Source organism: Eucyclogobius newberryi, unplaced genomic scaffold (assembly GCF_026437365.1).
Source record: "Eucyclogobius newberryi isolate DKJ021-1_F unplaced genomic scaffold, fEucNew1.0.hap1 SCAF_7, whole genome shotgun sequence".
In the NCBI taxonomy this organism is placed as follows: domain Eukaryota; kingdom Metazoa; phylum Chordata; class Actinopteri; order Gobiiformes; family Gobiidae; genus Eucyclogobius; species Eucyclogobius newberryi.
In genome coordinates this window covers 29,224,385-29,248,558 of record NW_027316389.1, presented here as the reverse complement: position 1 = coordinate 29,248,558, position 24,174 = coordinate 29,224,385, and the positions used below count along the sequence as shown (strand labels likewise).

At 41.2% G+C, this 24,174-nt stretch overlaps 1 protein-coding gene across 1 annotated transcript in view; it reads right to left on the bottom strand.

Annotated features, from left to right (window-relative positions):
• Positions 1-24,174, bottom strand: part of LOC140348547 (metabotropic glutamate receptor 8-like) — a 183,563-nt gene that overhangs the window by 6,192 nt on the left and 153,197 nt on the right. The window contains exons 9-10 of the mRNA XM_072434482.1: positions 18,964-19,899; positions 853-1,108 (exon numbers count right to left, since the gene is read on the bottom strand). Of these exons, the coding sequence (XP_072290583.1) occupies positions 853-1,108; positions 18,964-19,899 (1,192 nt within the window). The remainder of the gene's footprint in view (positions 1-852; positions 1,109-18,963; positions 19,900-24,174) is intronic.

The following is a 24,174-nucleotide window of genomic DNA, read 5'->3' as shown; positions in this document are numbered from 1 at the left end:
CTCCCAAGGACTCCAAGAAGGCCGGGTACTCTGCACTGCTGTTCGGCCTGTAGGCCGCCACAACAGTGAGAGACCTGTCCCCCACCCGAAGGCGGAGGGACGCGACCCTCTCGTTCACCGGGGTAAACTCCAACACGTGGCGGCTGAGCTGAGGGGCTATCAGCAAGCCCACACCAGCCCGCCGCCTCTCCCCGCGGGCAACACCAGAGAAGTGGAGCGTCCAGCCCCTCTCGAGGAGATGGTTCCAGAGCCCAAACTGTGCGTGGAGGTGAGGCCGACTATATCTAGTCGGTATCGCTCAACCTCCTGCACAAGCTCAGGCTCTTTCCCCCCCAGCGAGGTGACATTCCATGTCCCCAGAGTTAGTCTCTGTGTCTGGAGATCTGGTCACCGAGGCCCCTGCCGTCGACTGCCGCCCAGATCTCTCTGCACCGGCCCCTTATCGATCCTCCTGCGGGTGGTGGGCCCACGGGAGGGCGGCCCCACGTCGCTCTTTCGGGCTATGCCCGGCCGGGCCCCGTGGGGTAAGACCCGGCCACCAGGCGCTCGCCATGGAGCACCCATCCCAGGCCTGGCTCCAGGATGGGGCCCCGGTGACGCCGATCCGGGCGACGTAAACTGCCTTGTTCGTGTTGTCATCATAGAGGGCTTCTGAACCGATCTTTGTCTGACCCGTCACCTAGGACCTGTTTGCCTTGGGAGACCCTACCAGGGGCATGAAGCCCCCGACAACATAGCTCCCGGGATCTTTCGGGCACTCAAACCCCTCCACCACGTTAAGGTGTCGGTTCAAGGAGAGGCCGTATTATATCTATATATTATAATGCTCCAGTGCACCGTCCCGTCACTCACCGCTGGCCTCCACTGCCTCACACTCCTTGAGCTCCGTCTTCACTTCCCCGTTGGGGCGCTCCGCTGCTGCCAGGTGGGACAGTTTGGTGGTCATGGTCGCGGCGGTGACGATGGCCTTGAAGCTGCGTTTGCGTTTGGGCACGTTCTGCTCGGGGTGTAAGATGATGATGTAGACTTTGTGGATGTAGAGCATGCCCAGGGACACGGAGGCGCTGAGGCTGAGGGACACCGTCAGAGTGGCAGTCTGGATGTACATCTGAGGGGAGAGAGAGCGGACGGGGAGTTAGGGACTGTTAAAAGAGTTTGGAGAAACAAAACCAATGCAAATAGAGTCACTTTAGGTTCTCGTGATGCATGAACATGAATATAAACTTTCTTTCTCTCAATCCAGAGCCACTGATGAAGCTGCTGCGCATGGAGCCTGTTTCTCTGCTGATTCACACTCAACTTTTCTGAGGTGGAAAACTTTGCTCGAACTAAACCTGAACTCAAACCAAACTGGCTTCTAGCAACGTGTCATACATATGAGATCTGTGTTGTATATATTTTCCTTGTCAGTGGCTGAGATGAAGCTTTATTGAGCAGTATTACTGTACGATTCTGAAGGGGGCGCTGCACTGAATATTGTCTTAAATAAGGATATTGTCTGAAAATCATTGCTAGGGATGTAGAGATTATTTGTTTAATCAATGTTTACTTGTAATTGTAGAACACATTTTCAGTTTTAGAAGTAAAAATAAGTGGTTTCAATTCAAGTTTGATCTCATAAAGCTCATCACATATTAGTGGAATGGTAATCTATCAGACAGAGTGAACGAAGGTGAATTAAGGATGAATAACTACTTGATCCATACTCTCCTAAACCTAAAATCATAATTAAATAACAGTTATCATCATTATTCTCTGTCGCCAGTCCCAGACTCTGGAACAAACATGCGCACCATCACAGATTTTAACGTATTTAAATCTAGGCTAAAAACGTTTTTATTCAGACTGGCTTTTAACACTCTGTAATGTAATGGCACTTTATTTTGTACAGTTTTTATTTAGTTCTATGTTTTGTATTGATTTTATTGTGAAGCACTTTGGTCACTTTGAGTGTTGTAAAGGGCTCTATAAATACATTTTCATTGATTATGGATTTAGGGTGTGTTTATACTCTTATTTGGTCCTAAATTGAACCCATTTTTTAGTCCTGATGTGAACTTTCCTCGTGCTTTATTAAGGCAAATTAAATCAAAAAGCTTGATTCATAAATAAATAAATAATAAATAAAAATGTAAAAATCCATGAAAACTTTCCCGCGGCTGACATTTTCTGCATTCATTCCATTTTGTCCACCATCTTTCAAGCTCCTGAGAAGTTAAAATATAAAAAGAAAGGTATAACCCACATATTTTCTGTCAAATCGACCGTTCTGGAATGAATCAGGATCAATTTGCACTTCAAACCCATAACTTCGTTACAGGCTTGTGCTCTTCCTTATATTTACCAAAGAAAATCTAAGTGGATTTCTACTTATAACTGGAGTAAATCAGACATCAGAGACCAAAACTACAGAGTCTCAGCTTCACAAAGACTCCAGCCAAGTGTTTGTTCTCCAAAATGTTCAGAAACAGTTTGAAATGGGAGAAATTTTAGTCATATCTCCAAATGATATTAAGGAATAAGTTTGTGATTTAAAAAATGAAAGTTCCACCAAGATTGTATAAGACCGTACTGTGAGGACATGAACTTTTTCTTTCTTTTTTTATTTTTTATTATGGAGAAACTCAGAAGTCGAGGTTACGCCAAAATAAATATCAGAACTCTGCTTGCAGTGAGATAGAAATGCCAAAAGAACAAAGGGCGAGTCTCAAAAAAAAAAAAAAGTTCCAGACATGTTTGAATTAATGAATCAGACTTTTGCAAAGGATAAACAGATGTTGCTCTAACTCAAACCATTTCTCTGAGTGTTGTCTCAGGAAACACACCCACATGCTGGAGTTAACCAGGCGGCACAGTTCTTCCCTGCAGCTCCCACAGCATCTGTCCCCCCACACCTGTGCACACTCCTCCCAGCATGCATCACTGCCTGCTACCCCGGTCGCTATGACTACTCCACCACATAAAAAAGACAGAGACCCAGACTAATGGCCGCCGTGCTGAGTGGCGGTGGGGAGCGCTCTGTGGGGCTCTGGCCGACAGGAAGAGGAAGTAGGAAAAACAGCTCAGATGTAAATTGTACAAAACTCGAACGGGACATGGAGCCGTGGAGAAACGGGTGGCGCAGTGGTTTGTCCGGCACCTAGGGCACCACAACACTGAAGGTCTTCATGGTCCCAAACATGTTGTACTGTCATGCAAGAGAGACCCATATAAACTTGATTTAAAGGTGCAGCAAGTTACTTTTCTGAGCAACTTCGTACGAATCCACATGCCCCTCCTGTACCTAGAATTTAAAAACATTTATCGGTATATATTACACCTATTTAAGAATTAATGTATCTGATTCATCAATCATCTCTGTATTTTGCAGTGTGTGAGTCTGACACATATTGACTGCTGTGGTCTGAGGTCTGTTTGATGGGATTTTAGGCACAATCCACAGCTCTACAATCTCACCGTTGTCATGGGACGCCGTCATCAATATTCATTTTCAATGCACAATCGATTTGAGTCATAGCTCACTTCCACCACACACTGTGTGAGCTGAGGACTCTCTCAATTCCACTTGAATAAACATGAAAAGAGTTAGAAAAGTAGAATACTGAATACTTCTGTCGTTGATACGTTATGTACACGCTATAATTCATGGTGAAATCAGTTATGACTCTTACATGTAACATTAGAGGGCTTTTTAAAGTCTGGCACTCAGCTCATTCTGATCACATACTTCAGTCACTATCAACCAACTCTCTTGAAACTTCTGTTGCCAATTAAAGGTTGAGTTTAAAAACACAACCTGAATGTTTGCCAAAGCTGTAACTAACATCTGTGAAAAAGTGATTTTCCAGATGCCCTAACCCAAGTATATGTGTATGTATATGTTTGTGTTAGGGTTAGTACGTATGTATAAGTATGTATGTGTATGTATATGTTTGTGTCAGGGTTAGTATGTACGTATAAGTATGTATATGTATGTTTGTGTTAGGGTTAGTACGTATGTATAAGTATGTATATGTTTTGTGTTAGGGTTATACGTATGTATAAGTATATGTTTGTGTCAGGGTTAGTATGTACTTATAAGTATGTATGTGTTTATTTCTTTATTTATTTAAGGACATAGCATGGGACAAACCAGATGCAATGTTTTAAGTGTATATAGCAGAATATGCAAATTTTCAACACCTGTCCATAGGGCCAATTTAGAGTTGCCAATTCTACCTAACACATGCATGTCTTTGGACGGTGGGAGGAGCCGGAGAACCCGGAGAGAACCCACGGTAACACGGGGAGGACATGCAGACTCTACCCAGAGAGATCATGTGATGTTGGTCTGGTCCGGGAATCGAACCCATGATCTCCTTCTTGGGAGGCAAGAGCGCTAACCGCCTTTGCTACCGTGTGTGGATATGTATGTTTGTGTTAGGGTTAGTATGTAGGTATAAGTATGTATGTGTATGTATATGTATGTTTGTGTTAGGGTTAGTATGTACGTATAAGTATGTATGTGTATGTATATGTATGTTTGTGTTAGGGTTAGTATGTACGTATAAGTATGTATGTGTATGTATATGTATGTTTGTGTTAGGGTTAGTATGTATGTATAAGGCAAGGCAAGTTTATTTGTAGAGCACATTTCATACACAAGGCAATTCAAAGTGCTTCACAGCAGGAAAAATGCATTCAAATCACAAAGAAATTACAGAAACAGAAATACAATAAAATTAACTAAATTAAAAATTATCAATCCAACTGATTTTCTAAACTAATAAAATCACAAACAAAAGAGAAGAGTGCAAAGAAAAAATCCTTTCAGTCATATGCGCAGCTAAACAAAACTGTTTTTAGCTTAGATTTGAACATTGTCAGAGTAGAAGCCTGTCTCACATCTTCAGGAAGACTGTTCCAGATTTTAGCTGCATAAAACTGAAACGCAGATTCCCCATGTTTAGTCCTGACTCTGGGCACCAGCAGGAGGCCGGTCCCTGAGGTCCTCAGAGTCCGAGACGGTTCATATGGCACTAACATATCCAAGATGTACTTTGGTGCTAGGCCATGGAGAGACTTGTACACAAGCAGAGCTGCTTTAAAGTCTCTTCTCTGAGCCACAGGAGCCAGTGCAGAGACCTGAGAACAGGACTAATGTGATCATACTTCCTGGTTCTAGTCAGGACCCGAGCAGCAGCGTTCTGGATGTACTGCAGCTGTTTTACAACTCGTTTGGAGAGACCAGTGAGCAGGCCGTTACAGTAGTCTAATCTACTGGAGACAAACGCATGGATAAGTCTCTCTAAATCTGGTTTTGACACTATATTTTTGATTTTGGCAATGTTTTTTAGATGGTAAAAAGCTGCTGATGTTATTGATTTGACGTGGCTATTAAAGTTCAAGTCTGAGTCCATTATTACCCCCAGATTTCTAATTTGATTTGTAGGTTTTAGAGCGAGACTCTGGAGGTGACCGCTAACACTTTCTCTTTGTTTCTGTGGGCCAAAAACGATTATTTCAGTCTTGTCTGAGTTCAGCTGGAGAAAGTTGTTTTGCATCCACCATAAGTATGTATGTTTATGTATATGTATGTTTGTGTTAGGGTTAGTATGTATGTATAAGTGTGTATGTGTATGTATGTATATGTATGTTTGTGTCAGGGTTAGTATGTACGTATAAGTATGTATGTGTATGTATATGTATGTTTGTGTTAGGGTTAGTATGTATGTATAAGTATGTATATGTATGTTTGTGTTAGGGTTAGTATGTACGTATAAGTATGTATGTATATGTATGTTTGTGTTAGGGTTAGTATGTATGTATAAGTATGTATATGTTTTGTGTTAGGGTTAGTACGTATGTATAAGTATGTATGTATGTGTATGTATATGTATGTTTGTGTTAGGGTTAGTATGTATGTATAAGTATGTATGTGTATGTATATGTATGTGTGTGTTAGGGTTAGTACGTACGTATAAGTATGTATGTATATGTATGTGTGTGTTAGGGTTAGTACGTACGTATAAGTATGTATGTGTATGTATATGTATGTTTGTGTTAGGGTTAGTACGTATGTATAAGTATGTATGTGTATGTATATGTATGTTTGTGTCAGGGTTAGTATGTACGTAGAAGTATGTATGTGTGTGTATATGTATGTTTGTGTTAGGGTTAGTATGTATGTATAAGTATGTATATGTTTTGTGTTAGGGTTAGTACGTATGTATAAGTATGTATGTGTATGTATATGTATGTTTGTGTCAGGGTTAGTATGTACGTATAAGTATGTATGTGTATGTATATGTATGTTTGTGTTAGGGTTAGTACGTATGTATAAGTATGTATGTGTGTGTATATGTATGTTTGTGTTAGGGTTAGTATGTATGTATAAGTATGTATGTGTGTGTATATGTATGTGTGTGTTAGGGTTAGTACGTATGTATAAGTATGTATGTGTATGTATATGTATGTTTGTGTTAGGGTTAGTACGTACGTATAAGTATGTATGTGTATGTATATGTATGTTTGTGTTAGGGTTAGTACGTACGTATAAGTATGTATGTGTGTGTATATGTATGTTTGTGTTAGGGTTAGTACGTACGTATAAGTATGTATGTGTATGTATATGTATGTTTGTGTCAGGGTTAGTATGTACGTATAAGTATGTATGTGTGTGTATATGTATGTTTGTGTTAGGGTTAGTATGTACGTATAAGTATGTATGTGTATGTATATGTATGTTTGTGTTAGGGTTAGTAAGTACGTATAAGTATGTATGTGTATGTATATGTATGTTTGTGTTAGGGTTAGTATGTACGTATAAGTATGTATGTGTGTGTATATGTATGTTTGTGTTAGGGTTAGTACGTACGTATAAGTATGTATGTGTATGTATATGTATGTTTGTGTTAGGGTTAGTACGTATGTATAAGTATGTATGTGTATGTATATGTATGTTTGTGTCAGGGTTAGTACGTACGTATAAGTATGTATGTGTGTGTATATGTATGTTTGTGTTAGGGTTAGTACGTACGTATAAGTATGTATGTGTATGTATATGTATGTTTGTGTTAGGGTTAGTATGTACGTATAAGTATGTATGTGTGTGTATATGTATGTTTGTGTTAGGGTTAGTACGTACGTATAAGTATGTATGTGTATGTATATGAATGTCTGTATGTCTGTGTCAGGGTTAGTACGTACGTATAAGTATGTATGTGTATGTATATGTATGTTTGTGTTAGGGTTAGTATGTACGTATAAGTATGTATGTGTGTGTATATGTATGTTTGTGTCAGGGTTAGTATGTACGTATAAGTATGTATGTGTGTGTATATGTATGTTTGTGTTAGGGTTAGTATGTATGTATAAGTATGTATGTGTGTGTATATGTTTGTTTGTGTAGGATTTGTATGTATGTATAAGTATGTATGTGTATGTATGATTAAGCAGCACAACCAATGAACAACAATGATGTTGCATTATATATGATAAGACTAAATTACAGTTTTGTTTTTCCTCTGCTTGTGTATCCAACTCTGTATTTTTATAAAAGCTTTGGCAATAAAACAGTCCTTTAATTATAACATCTTTTAAGCTGTCCTATTACATAAGGATCTTATTGTCATTCTAGATGAGCACATGTTCCGGGATAATTGGGGGTGTCAGCAGGTGTTGTAGGTCACACATCAATCAGAAGGAGGCGCTCTCCTCTGGGACGTTTACAATGGCAGCTCTGACTGGAGGCTGGACCACTGCCAAACACACACAGCTTCAATAGACTTCAATAGAATCCAACAACGTCTATGGGAATTTACACAAGAGAGAAAATGACATGTATAAATACACTGCCCACTAAAAAAGGTCACCACAGGAAAAAAAGAAGGTCACACGCTCTAATATTTCACACACACACATTCACTGTGGCATTGTTTCTGCAACGTCAAAATATTGATTTCCATTCAGGGAAATTGCATTATGTTTCACCAATTGATCTTGTATAGAGGATGTGAGAGAGTGACCACTGCACACAGCCTTCTCCAGCTCGCCCCAAACACTCTCACTGGGGGTCAGATCTTTTCTCTGCTTGATGCCAATGATTTGACCCTTCACAAAGACATTTCCATGACCACGGGATTTGTCTTTCCACATGGTTGTTTCAGAAATGAAAAGCCACTCGCTGCATCAGTTGGGTAATGCACACGGATTTGACAGTAGAAATGTTCGAAAGAGTCTGGCAATGGACTTTAAAACAGCGCACAAGATCTTGGAGCTCTACCTATGATGTCACAAAATGGGGAAACTTGAAGCGTAGTGTTTTCTGAGGCTCTGAGAGAAGAGCAGGATTCATAAAATTCTAGCGATTAAAGCTCAATACATGCGTTCGCGGTGTCGTCATACAGCCGGGACTTCCCCATAGCGGCCATTTTAAAAGGGGCACGCGATATATAAAAACCAACGCGACTGCATCCTTTTCTACGACATAATGAGCTATGAATACTTTGATTCTTTAGACAATAACGGCAAACTAAGGTACTCGACAAAGCTATCATTTCTTGGTCAGTCAACAGAGCAATGTCCAAACAGAACGCAGGTTTTTGGCATTTTGGCCTTATATTTCCTGGATTTCGTATGTAGTAGACGTGCTGTTGTGCCCCTTTCAAAATGGCGGACTCGGTTGCCACTGCACAAGTTCCCGGATGTGCGAACGCATGTATACAATTCCAGGTATGTTTTTGATGCGAGAACACTGTTGGAAAGTGGCTAAAAGCTTGCTGACTTGTGCGTTGCAATCATCCAGCTACATACATCTGAATTTGAGATTCCGCACAGCTGTAGCAGGTTGGGCGGTCCTCGGGGAGACGAGAAGGAGGAGGAGAGAGACACAGGCTCCATATAAACTAACCGTCTTTAACTCATCTGTATTCACTTTGTCTTTAACTACTGCTGCTCCTCTGAGACCGCCGCCTCTGACCCACACACTTCATCTTCATAATTATCACTGCGTGCCCATTGCTTCAACAGCAGTATCAACATCGTTTTATTATATGAATTTGTCCAGATTGTGCATTTATTGGACATATTTTTGTCTGAAGAATACAAGTTTTTTTCTTAAGCTTGTTTATGAAAATAAAATTGAGGATTATAAAACACAATATTAAATCCACACATCCTCATTCAGTGTTACATTTCAGATTATGACTCTTTTCTGTGACCTGTTTTATTTGCATTGTTTGTGTTGTTCATGGCTCTTGCTTCACATTTTTATTTTCTTTATTTTTATTTCATTTTTATTTTGAACTTTAAGAAATGCGTTTTATGAACTGTGTCAAGTCAAGTTATTTTTTATTCTAACTTGTAAAGCTCCAAAGCAAATCAGCGTTACAAGACAGGTTCTACAATGAAGAAAACATGGGTCATTGTTCAAGTGAACTACCTTTGAAGGAACACAAACAAACAATGCATTTAACAAATTGTAATCAAGCTTATTAGAACATGTATTAAAATTGTAGAGCAGCAGAAGATGGGGTGGAGTGAAGATAATAAATTATGTAAAAATGTGTTTCACGTTCCAATGCATTTTATTACAAACTCATTGGTACAAGTATCCGATCCATACATCATAACTTAACATAGAACAATAAAACAAAACAAAAACAAATCTCAGTATCGTCCATCACTAAATTTAAACCAAAATTTGATCTAAACGACACAATTAATGGAGAACCTAGAATGCAGCATGCACGTAACTTTAACAAGGATCAACATTCAGAACATCAATAGAGTAAAAGTGCAATAATATATTAACTTAGGCTCAACATTGCATTTCCTTTAGCGTAGGACAGCATAGTACTATTTTTATGCACTGTGCTGAATATTCCTCTTGAACTGTGTGCTCTCCCTCTGCTCTGCCTGTTAAACCTATGGGCTGGATGCTGTATGTATTTGAGAGGTCCCTGGTGGTCCTCACTCGACTGCAGGCCGGGGGGCGATAAAGAGAGGCCCCAGAGATGCTTCAAGATCCATTCCTGGCAGTGCTCGTTATGGATTTAGGACGAATCCCCCACATGGGAGATGAGGGGTGGGCAGCTCATCTTTGACTTAGTTTTCTTGTTTTTCTTAGCTCAATAAACCGCTTTCCTTTTGGCGTTTTGCATTAGGATCACCACATCAAGAATTCAGTCATCCAGCCAATCGCTCATAGACATTATACTTGTGAATTGTCTTGCTAGAGCACAATGGAGAACACAGTAGGCCACTTGTAAAACCAAAGACCACTTCATCCTTTCACTGTTTGATAATTATATACCCCAGCTTTAATAGACTACAAGGGGAAAGGTGCGGCGCTGGAAAATGCTATGAAAAATATTAGGCTCTGGCACAAAAACAACTATCTATAAAGGGAAATGCGAGTAAACAGTATTTTCCCAAGTGACAAAGCAGATAACACTCCCAAAACGTCAGCCGACTCACCCCGCGCCTTCTCCTTTCTGTTGTTGTGCATCTTTATAATCTTAATAAAATAATCTGTTGACTTAAAACATTAGGTGTACTGAGACTCCATCAACTGACCAAGCGACTAAGCGACTAAAGGCTACACAATCTTTGAAAATTGAGATCTACCAAGAAATTCAAAGACAAAACATTTGCATTATTAATTCACTTCACACCTGATGATAAGATACTTCTGAAGTACCAGCTGCCCTGGAGTAAATGGACAAAAGCGAGTATACGAAACTGCACCATCACACCCTCCAACCACTTCCAATCAGACACAAACGCACCATAGTAACAAAAAGGCGAGGGTGGTGAAGTGTCTTGCCCAAATACTAGCTCTTGACTCTTCAAACGCATCATCTTTGAAGACTCAGATATTTCCCGCTTCTGGTGACTCTGGCTTTATGTACATGGACACAGTTTGACCGCAGATTGAACTCCATTTTGCCTGAAGGTAGCAATAGTGGTAACCATGGAAAGATAATGCCACCATCAATTATGCAAATATTTGAGCATAAATGATGCATTACCTTTCTCTGTTCAAGGTTTAGAATCAAGAATACACAAGTCTCCCTCCCATATTCATCCTAATACACCAAAAAACATCTACTCCAGTCTCCGTACATTACAGCATGTTTCTTTTGCACCCAGAGCTCCCCAAATCCACATAAAAGTTGACTTGTGTAACGCTGGATATCTTCCTCTGGGAAACGTAATTTCTCACAGTTTCATCATTTTATCCCAATGACGAACGGTGAAGGTGAAAATTCTGTAACAACCTCTCGTGTTCCAGCCATATGCACATTTCTCTGACACAAAAGTGAAAGGCTTGCAAAACCGGATTGTAAATAATGACTGAGCGGTGACCTGACTGGGGCCAAGTGGGACACAATCTGAAGGCTATTTTTTCCTTAAATTGGCCGGGTGATGGATGGAAATGTACACAAAGGGACGATTACATACATACGTCTCACAAGAAAGACAGAAATGAGCCGTCTTTGCCAAAGTCCTTGCACCGACATGCAAGTGCATACAAAAGTTCAGATTTCTGCTCCGAACGTGAAGAGCTGCCTTCATACTTGTGTTTGTTCTGATTCATTTAAGTCCTTCGCCTTTGAATTCCTTCCAAATTCCTCTCCACAATCACTGCGTTTACATGCTCTAAGAAGTCAGAGTGCGTCGAACTCAATTGCCTCCAAACCTATCAGAGCACTCCAGTTCCAGTCTTCAGCCGGTCAAAGAACTGAATAGGCGCGACCTGGAGATCATGCTGCTTTTCAAACATGACCAACTGCATTCGTTATTTGCTCTTTTCAGCGGAAATAAACACATTGACACAGTTTTTACTTTAATTTGAATGCAGTGGAACAAAACTAAACCATAGTGCCATAGTTTGCCATTTCCACTGATCTAAAATGATTGAGAACATGTCCAAACACATGTTCCTTTGCCTCTCTGCTGGTGTGATCCAACTGCACCGTGGACTTCTCCAGATGTATCTTTGGAGTTAGAATTCAGACGCCTCAATCCTAGTTCCCGGTTTCACATGCATTTTCAAAAATCGTCTTGATTTGGACCAGGTCAGTGAGCCGGTTTTCATGCCGAGCATTTAAACCAGGCATGTCCAAACTAAGGCCCGGGGGCCAAATGCGGCCCGCAGACCAATTTTTGTCGGCCCTCCGGCTTCCTGCTAAGTTGGTCCAAACAACAAAAAGTAGTAGTTTTTACTATAAAATTGGAGAGATTGAAGCGTTTAGATGTTATACCAACATAATATTAATGTTCCAAGTCTTATTAAAGGTGTGGAGGTATCAAAACTATGTCAAATGCAAAAAATCTATATTTTCGGGTTGTTTGTGGCCCTCTGCTCCGTATAAGTTTCAAAATACGACCCTCTGAAAAAAGTTTGGACACCCCTGATTTAAACCTAATGAATGCTGGTGTATCATTAGTCCAATGAGTACAATCAACCAAGAGGATTCAGGTCAAAAGCAGCAGCAGGAGCAGTTCCAAATGGATTCTTATGAATATGTGAACTTACCAGAATCATAAGAATTCATCTTGCTGCACAAAATACATGTAATGGTCAATCCCACCACAGTATGCGTTCTTTGGCACGCTTTCCTCTGTCCATTTGGAAACGCCTCCCTCCACTGACCGCCTGTGAAATTGTGTGTTGGCAGAGATATTGCATCCGTATGGTCCACACTTTTATAGGGAAATAATGTAAAGCAAACTGTATATTGCGAGACAGAGACTCTGCGATGCATTTGTCACATAATTAGATGATTCATTGTGCGTACTTTGTTTTGGGAGCTCATTAGATGCAGTTAACAATGGGGATTTAAACTAGTTTATACACAACAGTAGGGCATTAAAACTGTTTCAATGGGAATTTAAATGTTATGCGATTCATAAAGAATTAAATGGGGAAATATTACACCACAAGAGGAAGGAGTGAAGACAGTTTCAACAAATAAAATGTACATTCAGCTTCATTCTCCATCTGGTCCTTATGTACTGTACTGGAGAATACGCTTTTACAATCCCACATTTAGTTGATTATGAATGTATTTTTGTAACGTGACTATTTATAAAAAATAATGAGCTTGTGACGTAGTTTGACAAAATAGAACATTTTATCAAACATATCTTGTTCAGCATTTTAATGTTTTATCATTACTCACTATCAGTAACAGTGTTTAATTGCACAATCAAACATTAAAATGACATGTGAGCTACAAGATAATATGAAAAACTTAAAAATAATGTCAGCCTAAATGTTTGGGCAGAGCGATTCAGATCCGGGTTTCTATGGCAACAGTGGACACAACAATCCCGTGCATTTCTTTTCATGACATGTAGAGATATTTAATTATAAACAGGGCTCATTTGGGGATGTGTGGGAAAAAATATTGCTTACGTTTATTATGTAATTCATGATTGAATGGAAGGTTTCTGAGATCGTAGTGCACATCTGTGTTTGATAAAGAAGCCCACTCATTATTCAAAGGTGACAATATATCCCAATATCTAATACTTTCATGTTTTAAAAAGCCCATGGATTCCATAAACCGCACATTTACTGATCGTCTAATGTTACACAGACATTTTGCTGCAGCCCCTCCTCTCCCACACCCTTTAACCCACATGCTTTACACATCCTCCAGTACGTTTGGACTGGGTTGGAGTTCCTCAATGATCTCTCGTAATCTTATACAAACGCACTTCCTTTTGAGACCTCTTTGCCCGTGTGGATGTGGTGGAAGCTGCTTGATGAAACACCTCGCTCTGTTTTCAAGACACTGATGTCATTATCACCTGAGTTTGCACAGGCTCTGCGACGGCGCTGAATGTGCTGCCTCAGTGCTTCCTTGGGTTAAAAATAACTCGGTGTGTTTTATACTGGTCCAGTATTTGCTGCAGAGCCCTCACAAAAACCACAGTCGGTTGGTTTGTAGTACTTTAAATACAATCTTCCAGGCAGCCTTGTCTCTGAGGATTTGTCTGACAGTTCCTAAAAATAGGCACAATTCGGGATTCGCAATATGTAAGACACATTTTTCTACATGCATGGACCAGTAGAGTGAGACAAAATGTGTTTAACAAGAGAACTGTCTTAAAAACGCAAAAAAAAACAAAAAACAGGCAGTTAATTGTTTTGCAGTGGTCTAAATACACTGCTCACTTCCCTGATGTATTCCGAGCATCAAAACTGTCGGTGTAATCCCTCATTCGTCCAGGCGTGTTCCATAGTAGAAAAAGCTTCAGTTGTAGTCATCTGGACTCAGTTAGAAAAAATAGACGTTTCGACTCTCATCCAAGAGTCATTGTCAATAAAAGAATTTAGATCGAGAACTCCGATATTAATACTGTTCTGTGGTAAGTCCCGCCCATTGGGCGGAGCGTGTCGTCGGTACACGTTTACATACACGTTTATATGAAAGAGGAACTTCACGAACGATCGGGACACGCACTGGAATCGCTTTAAATTAACTTGTTTTGACTTTATTCGGCTGGATTGAGTGTTTTCGTCGTGTCGTTGCGATGTGTCTTGGCTCTGAGTCCCCCGGCTCCGGCCCCGCCCCCCGGCTCCGGCCCCTCCCCCCGGCCAGCGCCGTACCGCGCTTACACAAAGGAGGAACTCATGAAACTGCGGAGAACAGTCGTCTTACCCGGAGATCGTCACGTTATCCCGTCGCAATACTGACCTAACCTAATACTGATGTGCAATTCTGTCGTATGTGCAATTGCTGTTGGAATTCATGTGCAATTACTGTGAAATTCATGTGCAATCTATGTGCTGTCGTGACACATATTCATGTGCAATTACTGTCGGGATCACATGCAATGGTATTTATTTATTTATTTGTCTATGGGAGTTTTTATTTATTTATAGGAGATCTTCTACTGAAAGTGTTTTTCAGACTTCCTATAAGTGATCTGTTCTTCTGTATCTACCTCTGTATCTACCTGCGTTGCACCAATGAAATTTCCCCATGTGGGACAATAAAGGAATATCTTATCTAAACTCCCCCCTTGTATCTACTGAGCTAGCCTATTCAGAATCTTAATGGGCTATTAGAATCCTCTTTGTCTTTGTGAGACCCTGGCTCAACCACCCTGAGTACCTGATTAGCATCTAAATGTCCTGGTCCTGGTCCTCTACCTTTCCAGGGGTTCAGTATTCCATTATAGATACCAGGAAGATTGAATCTTAGCCCTCCATTTCTGTTTAAAGAAGGTCTTTCTTTTTTAACAAAAATAGCTTCCTTGACTCCTCTTTCAAACCATCTTTTCTCCCTGCTTTCCAATGGGTTTGTACTGTCCACAGCAATACAAAATGTAATTCATCTCTTTGACTATTTTCATAATGTAGAATACATGTGTCAGAAAGACCATTCCGGCACTAAATACTCATATCTCTCTTGTCTACAATAAACCTCACAATCACAAAGCCCAGATTTACGGTATGCGTGGCCAACTTTATCACTTTACTTTGTTTTATCGTATGGCTCGTCATCATTACCACCAAAAATATCCGCCATGAAACTTTCAGCCATAAAATCACACTGTGTTCCTGCATATGTGAACAGTAGCAGACGGCAAACACTGACTATATTTAGAGAAGATCCCAGCCAATCACTCCACCTGTCGGCCCGATCTCCCCGAAGACCCGGTAATGAGCAAAACTCTCCATCTGGCAACGCACACATGGCAAAATGAACGTCCAAAAAGTGTTGTCTGAAACCGAGAAGTGTAATTAATCCAATGTAGAGAGGTAGAAGAGCACAGAGTTATCAGATGGTGGCAAAGCTGACAATTAGTAACAGTTATATTGATATTTTGTTCATCAGAAGTGCATGTTATCAAGACTTATGATCCACTCATATGCTATGGAATCAGATAAACAACCTGGGGGAGAGCACCAGGAAATTCAGAAAAATGTGTTTAACTTGATAAGCTTATTTTTGGAAGCACAAATATTCTGGCAGTAATTATGATGCACTATGTAACTTTTATGGGGGTCCAAAAATCTGAGAAAAAACTAGTATCGAAACCAGATACTCATATGGACAAGTATCGATACAGAAAAAAATCCCATTAACAGTGCAATATTTGACCTTTCCTGAATAGTTTTAGAATAATATTAAGCTTTATCAGCAGGGGATACAACAATAGAATGTGCAGCGAGAAAACATGTATCTCAGGGCATTTCTTTAACAATACAAACGCCTGTAATTTGATAAATGCAAGATCTTATTTAAGGCATGTCATTGTTCCTATCTCACATAAATGCCAGAAATGTTCTAGTTCACAGGTAATGTTCTGATGTAGAAATACTTCATCTCAAGTTTATGAACTATTGAAAAGCTCAAATTACAATCAGTCAGACTTTCACTTCAGGAATTGGTGTTAAAACTCACCTGACATCTACAGCAAAGGGAACAAGAAAATCTGCAATGGCTGAAGCCATTGCTGGAGTGTCTGCGTCTCTCCCTCCCCCTCTCTCTCTCCCTCTCCTCCTCTCCCCCTCCCCCCCCCCCTCTCTCTCTCTCTCTCTCTCTCTCTCTCTCTCGCTCGACTGGCTCCGTCCCAAAATTCTAAAGAATAAAGCCTAAAGAATAAAGCCTAAAGAATAAAAGGCTAAAGAATTCCGCAGACACTCAATGCCCAAATTCATTTTAAATGGGGAAAAAGTACTAATACTTTTGAAGATTCTGCATTCTTGACAAGTTGTTCAAATGTCAAAAGTAATAGCACACGTACTACTGCGAAAGCGATCGTAATGATGTATAACATGTTGAAATCGGTTGAAGTGTTAAGGAGACTGGCTAAATGGAAAATCATGGAAAATATATAATAATAAAAAATATGTGAAATACAAGAACATAAGATAAGATAAGATATTCCTTTATTGTCCCACATGGGGAAATTTCATTGGTGCAACGCAGGAAGATACAGAGGTAGATCCACAAGAACAGATCACTTATAGGAAGTCTGAAAAACACTTTCAGTAGAAGATCTCCTATAAATAAATAAAAACTCCCATAGACAAATAAATACATACCATTGCATGTGATCCCGACAGTAATTGCACATGAATATGTGTCACGACAGCACATAGATTGCACATGAATTTCACAGTAATTGCACATATGACAGAATTGCACATCAGTATTAGGTTAGGTCAGTATTGCGCCGGGATAACGTGACGATCTCCGGGTAAGACGACTGTTCTCCGCAGTTTCATGAGTTCCTCCTTTGTGGAAACGCGGTACGGCGCCGGCCGGGGGGCGGGGCCGGAGCCGGGGGGCGGGGCCGGAGCCAAGACACATCGCAACGACACGACGAAAACACTCAATCCAGCCGAATAAAGTCAAAACAAGTTAATTTAAAGCGATTCCAGTGCGTGTCCCGATCGTTCGTGAAGTTCCTCTTTCATATAAACAATATGTAGTGCCTGCGTGACATCACGCAGACACTCAAATATCAAGGACTAAAAAACAAAAGCTAGCTTGCCTGACATGCTAACGTAAGTACGGAGTTGTATTTTTTTTCTTTTTATTGCAGTTTTAATTAACTCACGTCAGAAATGCTTAGAACAAGTCTGTTGATGATTTACGCACAGAAGATGTCCCAATTTCTATTTCTACCTTTGGCATCGCAGTTCTGAAAAAATAAACAAACTCGTAAACAGGATTAATGAAACAAAGCTGCATGAGGGGAAATTCTTGGTTAAAAGCTCATAAAAGTACATTTTGCATAATGTGCCCTTTAAAAAGCAGCCAAGCCCAGGTAAAAATGCCCCTAAATAATAAAGAGAACTCGTGTTATTAGAAGAGCTGTTAACATCTTGAATGAGTTTGCTCCAAAAGGCTGTTATTGTTACAGCAATAATAGGGAAATGATTAAATGTCATGTGCAGAGTTTGAAGAAAAGGCCCTTCAGGGCAAATACGAGGGGAGATTAATGTAGATTTGAGATATTAGATTCAGCGATAGTTTTATTAGGCTGTCAGCTGGACAATGGGGCTACAGACGGGAAAAGGAAGGTTTTAATTCATCACTTTTTCAGAGAGCAGATTTTTCATTGTATTGCTGCAGCTAAAACCCCCAAAACTGCATTATGTAATGTTATATCTTTGAAAACACGAATTGAAGATTGCCAATACATGTTTTTGTCTGTATTAATATTGTGGTTAAAATATAGTGCTATAGCATTAGAAAAAAAGCCAGTTAATAAAGTCATATTTTTGGTAGATAGAAGAGTTACACATTAGAAGGCGAGCTGCTCGAATCAGATTGAAAATGATTTCTTGATTTGAAACTGTCCAGATCTCAAATGATTAACTCAACATTTTCTACATTTTCTAAAATAAGTCACCACTTATTATTTGACCTGTCTTTGTTTTATTGCCACAAAAGCAAGACGTGGGAAATGGGATAGTAAGGATATACTGTCCAGAATCACTCAACTAAGAGGAAACAAATATTTCAGAGAAACACAGTATTGATTTATGTTTCTCCTGATATGATCAGGCCCATTCTGCTCATGATCTAAAAGATACAAGAATTACACATATATTTTAGATCATCTTGGCCGTCTTTTAAAGTTAGCATGTTACATGTGACTATAAGCCTCGTGTGTCCCCAGATGAGATCTACTACTAAAAAATGTATCCTGCATAAGTTGCCCCTCCCCCATTTGCTTCATGTAAAGAACAATGTACCGTTCTGTGACGCACAGGAGACACTATAGCCCAAACCTCTACAGTACAAGCCTGCATGGAGGCATATTAAAAGTTAAACACCAGCGCCGGGTTGAGCGGAAGATTAGCCGTGGCCAGTGGCACAGACAGAGACATTGTGTGAGAGTACATGAGGATGCTGCTGACACTGCCTTTACAACTTATGTAAACACCACTGCGGGATTCCAACTCTCCATAAAACATGAACGTGCATTATTTATCCTTCTTACCCGCTCCGCCGACTGCGCCGTGCCGAAAAAGATGGGTATGAAGGCCAGCCAGATGATGCACGTGGTGTACATGGTAAATCCGATCGGCTTGGCTTCGTTGAACGTCTCCGGAACGCCTCTGGTTTTGATGGCGTAAACCGTGCATGTGACCATGAGCAAGATGCTGTAACCCAACGAGCAGATGAGGGACAGGTCCGAGATGTCGCACTTCAGCACTCCGCGGGCGCTTCTCGGATCCTGCGTTCTCTGCTCGCCGTAGTCCACGAAGGTGTGCGGCGGGTCGGCGCCGAACCAAACCATGATGCCAAAAAGTTGCACGGAAATGAGCGAAAAAGTGATGACCAGCTGGGAGGCGGGTGAGATGAATTTGGGAGCGGTTACGGCCTTCTTTCCTTGCTCGAATATGCGATGGATGCGGTTTGTTTTGGTTAGCAATGCGGCGTAGCTAATGCTCATGCCGAGTCCGAGGAAAATTCGACGGAAGGAGCAAACCACCACATCTGGGGCGGAGATCATCGGGAAGGTCGCAATGTAGCAAAGGAATATACCTGTTAGCAACACGTAGCTCATTTCTCGTCCAGCCGCACGCACGATCGGAGTATCATTGAAGCGGATGAAAGTAGCAATGACAAAAGTGGTGGCGATTATTCCCAAAACAGACATAAAAACTGGGAAAAGGGCCCAAGGCGAGGCCCATTCCAGTTTGATGATGGGGATGGATTGGCAGCCGGTGCGGTTGTAGTTGGGGCGTTTTTCGTAGGGGCACAGGTCGCAGGTGAATTCGGTGGACTGGTAGTGGTAGCCCTCGCAGCGTTCGCAGTGCCAGCAGCAGGGAATGCCCTTCACCACCTTCTTGCGCTCGCCGGTCTGACAGGGCAGGCTGCACACAGAAGCTGGGAGAGAGGGGTCCCCCGAGGACCACTGCAGGCTGTCCAACTGAAGGACAGAAAATCAATAAATGGATTTGTCTTTTGTGTACTAGATTTACTAGCCAGGGCTGTTGTAAGTGTGAAAGGGGGTTAAGATTGCAACAGCTATTGTTATCTTGTAGCAATAAAGATAGATCATTCAATTCCTTTTTCTAAAGGCGCTGTACCAGTTTTTCCTGTAATATAGTATACTCTGTTTTGCCCAAGTACAGATAATATAAAAGCATATATTCGGGGAAATATGAGACTTCAGTGTGTTTGCTTCTTTTAATTATAAAGCGTTTTATTCTCCGCGAAGCAGGAAGTGCCCTGTTAGCATGCTAATGTTTGTTAGATTAACCGTGACGGCAAATCTCGCTCTGACCTCAGAGAGTTGTGAAAACAAATATTTAGTATGCTCAGGAAGCATTGGGTAAGTGAGCGATACGTTTGGACTGCAGCAGAGTTTAGAATGAACTAGTCCGGTTTTTCATGTTTTTAAGACTTAAAATCAGGTACAGCACCTTTAATTTACAGTTTCATTTGTCATCTGTTGTTTGCCAATGATTTTACATTTACAAAAAATCAACTAAACTAATCAAATGTCAACTTATTTCTGAGACATGCATGTTGAATTGTTGTACAGAGGTACAGAAGTACAGAAGTACAGAAGTACAGAGGTACAGAGGTACAGAGGTACAGAGGTACAGAGGTACAGAAGTACAGAAGTACAGAAGTACAGAGGTACAGAGGTACAGAAGTACAGAAGTACAGAGGTACAGAGGTACAGAGGTACAGAAGTACAGAGGTACAGAAGTACAGAAGTACAGAGGTACAGAGGTACAGAGGTACAGAAGTACAGAAGTACAGAAGTACAGAGGTACAGAGGTACAGAGGTACAGAAGTACAGAAGTACAGAAGTACAGAAGTACAGAGGTACAGAGGTACAGAGGTACAGAAGTACAGAAGTACAGAAGTACAGAGGTACAGAGGTACAGAAGTACAGAGGTACAGAGGTACAGAGGTACAGAGGTACAGTGGTACAGAAGTACAGAGGTACAGAGGTACAGAAGTACAGAAGTACAGAGGTACAGAGGTACAGAGGTACAGAAGTACAGAGGTACAGAGGTACAGAAATACAGAAGTACAGAAGTACAGAAGTACAGAGGTACAGAGGTACAGAAGTACAGAGGTACAGAAATACAGAAGTACAGAAGTACAGAAGTACAGAGGTACAGAGGTACAGAAGTACAGAGGTACAGAGGTACAGAGGTACAGAAGTACAGAAGTACAGAAGTACAGAGGTACAGAGGTACAGAGGTACAGAAGTACAGAAATACAGAAGTACAGAAGTACAGAAGTACAGAGGTACAGAAGTACAGAGGTACAGAGGTACAGAGGTACAGTGGTACAGAGGTACAGAAGTACAGAGGTACAGTGGTACAGAAGTACAGAGGTACAGAAGTACAGAGGTACAGAAGTACAGAAGTACAGAGGTACAGAGGTACAGAGGTACAGAGGTACAGAAGTACAGAGGTACAGAAGTACAGAAGTACAGAGGTACAGAAGTACAGAAGTACAGAGGTACAGAGGTACAGAGGTACAGTGGTACAGAAGTACAGAGGTACAGAGGTACAGAAGTACAGAGGTACAGAGGTACAGAGGTACAGAGGTACAGTGGTACAGAAGTACAGAGGTACAGAGGTACAGAAGTACAGAAGTACAGAGGTACAGAGGTACAGAGGTACAGAAGTACAGAGGTACAGAGGTACAGAAATACAGAAGTACAGAAGTACAGAAGTACAGAGGTACAGAGGTACAGAAGTACAGAGGTACAGAAATACAGAAGTACAGAAGTACAGAAGTACAGAGGTACAGAGGTACAGAAGTACAGAGGTACAGAGGTACAGAGGTACAGAAGTACAGAAGTACAGAAGTACAGAGGTACAGAGGTACAGAGGTACAGAAGTACAGAAATACAGAAGTACAGAAGTACAGAAGTACAGAGGTACAGAAGTACAGAGGTACAGAGGTACAGTGGTACAGAGGTACAGAAGTACAGAGGTACAGTGGTACAGAAGTACAGAGGTACAGAAGTACAGAGGTACAGAAGTACAGAAGTACAGAGGTACAGAGGTACAGAGGTACAGAGGTACAGAAGTACAGAGGTACAGAAGTACAGAAGTACAGAGGTACAGAAGTACAGAAGTACAGAGGTACAGAGGTACAGTGGTACAGAGGTACAGAAGTACAGAGGTACAGTGGTACAGAAGTACAGAGGTACAGAGGTACAGAAGTACAGAGGTACAGAGGTACAGAGGTACAGAGGTACAGAAGTACAGAGGTACAGAGGTACAGAGGTACAGAGGTACAGAAGTACAGAGGTACAGAGGTACAGAAGTACAGAGGTACAGAGGTACAGAGGTACAGAGGTAGAGAAGTACAGAGGTACAGAAGTACAGAAGTACAGAGGTACAGAGGTACAGTGGTACAGAAGTACAGAAGTACAGAGGTACAGAGGTACAGTGGTACAGAGGTACAGAAGTACAGAAGTACAGAGGTAATGAGGTACAGTGGTACAGAAGTACAGAGGTACATAGGTACAGAAGTACAGAGGTACAGAGGTACAGTGGTACAGAAGTACAGAGGTACAGAAGTACAGAAGTACAGAGGTACAGAGGTACAGTGGTACAGAGGTACAGAGGTACAGAAGTACATATGTACAGAGGTACAGATGTACAGAAGTACAGAGGTACAGAAGTACAGAAGTACAGAGGTACAGAGGTACAGTGGTACAGAGGTACAGAAGTACAGAGGTACAGTGGTACAGAAGTACAGAGGTACATAGGTACAGAAGTACAGAGGTACAGAGGTACAGTGGTACAGAAGTACAGAAGTACAGAAGTACAGAGGTACAGTGGTACAGAGGTACAGAAGTACAGAGGTACAGAGGTACAGAGGTACAGAGGTACAGAAGTACAGAAGTACAGAAGTACAGAGGTACAGAAGTACAGAAGTACAGAGGTACAGAGGTACAGAGGTACAGAGGTACAGAGGTACAGAAGTACAGAGGTACAGAAGTACAGAAGTACAGAGGTACAGAAGTACAGAAGTACAGAGGTACAGAAGTACAGAGGTACATAGGTACAGAAGTACAGAGGTACAGAAGTACAGAAGTACAGAGGTACAGAGGTACAGTGGTACAGAAGTACAGAAGTACAGAAGTACAGAGGTACAGAGGTACAGAAGTACAGAGGTACAGAGGTACAGAAGTACAGAAGTACAGAAGTACAGAGGTACAGAGGTACAGAGGTACAGAGGTACAGAAGTACAGAGGTACAGAAGTACAGAAGTACAGAGGTACAGAAGTACAGAAGTACAGAGGTACAGAGGTACAGTGGTACAGAAGTACAGAAGTACAGAAGTACAGAGGTACAGAGGTACAGAAGTACAGAGGTACAGAGGTACAGAAGTACAGAAGTACAGAAGTACAGAGGTACAGAAGTACAGAGGTACAGAGGTACAGAGGTACAGAGGTACAGAGGTACAGAAGTACAGAGGTACAGAAGTACAGAAGTACAGAAGTACAGAGGTACAGAAGTACAGAAGTACAGAGGTACAGAAGTACAGTAGTACAGAAGTACAGAGGTACAGAGGTACAGAAGTACAGAGGTACAGAAGTACAGAGGTACAGAGGTACAGAGGTACAGAAGTACAGAAGTACAGAAGTACAGAGGTACAGAAGTACAGAGGTACAGAGGTACAGAGGTACAGTGGTACAGAGGTACAGAAGTACAGAGGTACAGAGGTACAGAAGTACAGAGGTACAGAGGTACAGAAGTACAGAGGTACAGAGGTACAGAGGTACAGAGGTACAGAGGTACAGAAGTACAGAGGTACAGAAGTACAGAAGTACAGAAGTACAGAGGTACAGAGGTACAGAAGTACAGAGGTACAGAAGTACAGAAGTACAGAGGTACAGAAGTACAGAGGTACAGAAGTACAGAAGTACAGAGGTACAGAGGTACAGAGGTACAGTGGTACAGAGGTACAGAAGTACAGAGGTACAGTGGTACAGAAGTACAGAGGTACATAGGTACAGAAGTACAGAGGTACAGAGGTACAGTGGTACAGAAGTACAGAGGTACAGAGGTACAGAAGTACAGAGGTACAGAGGTACAGTGGTACAGAAGTACAGAGGTACAGAGGTACAGAAGTACAGAAGTACAGAGGTACAGAGGTACAGAGGTACAGAGGTACAGTGGTACAGAAGTACAGAAGTACAGAAGTACAGAGGTACAGA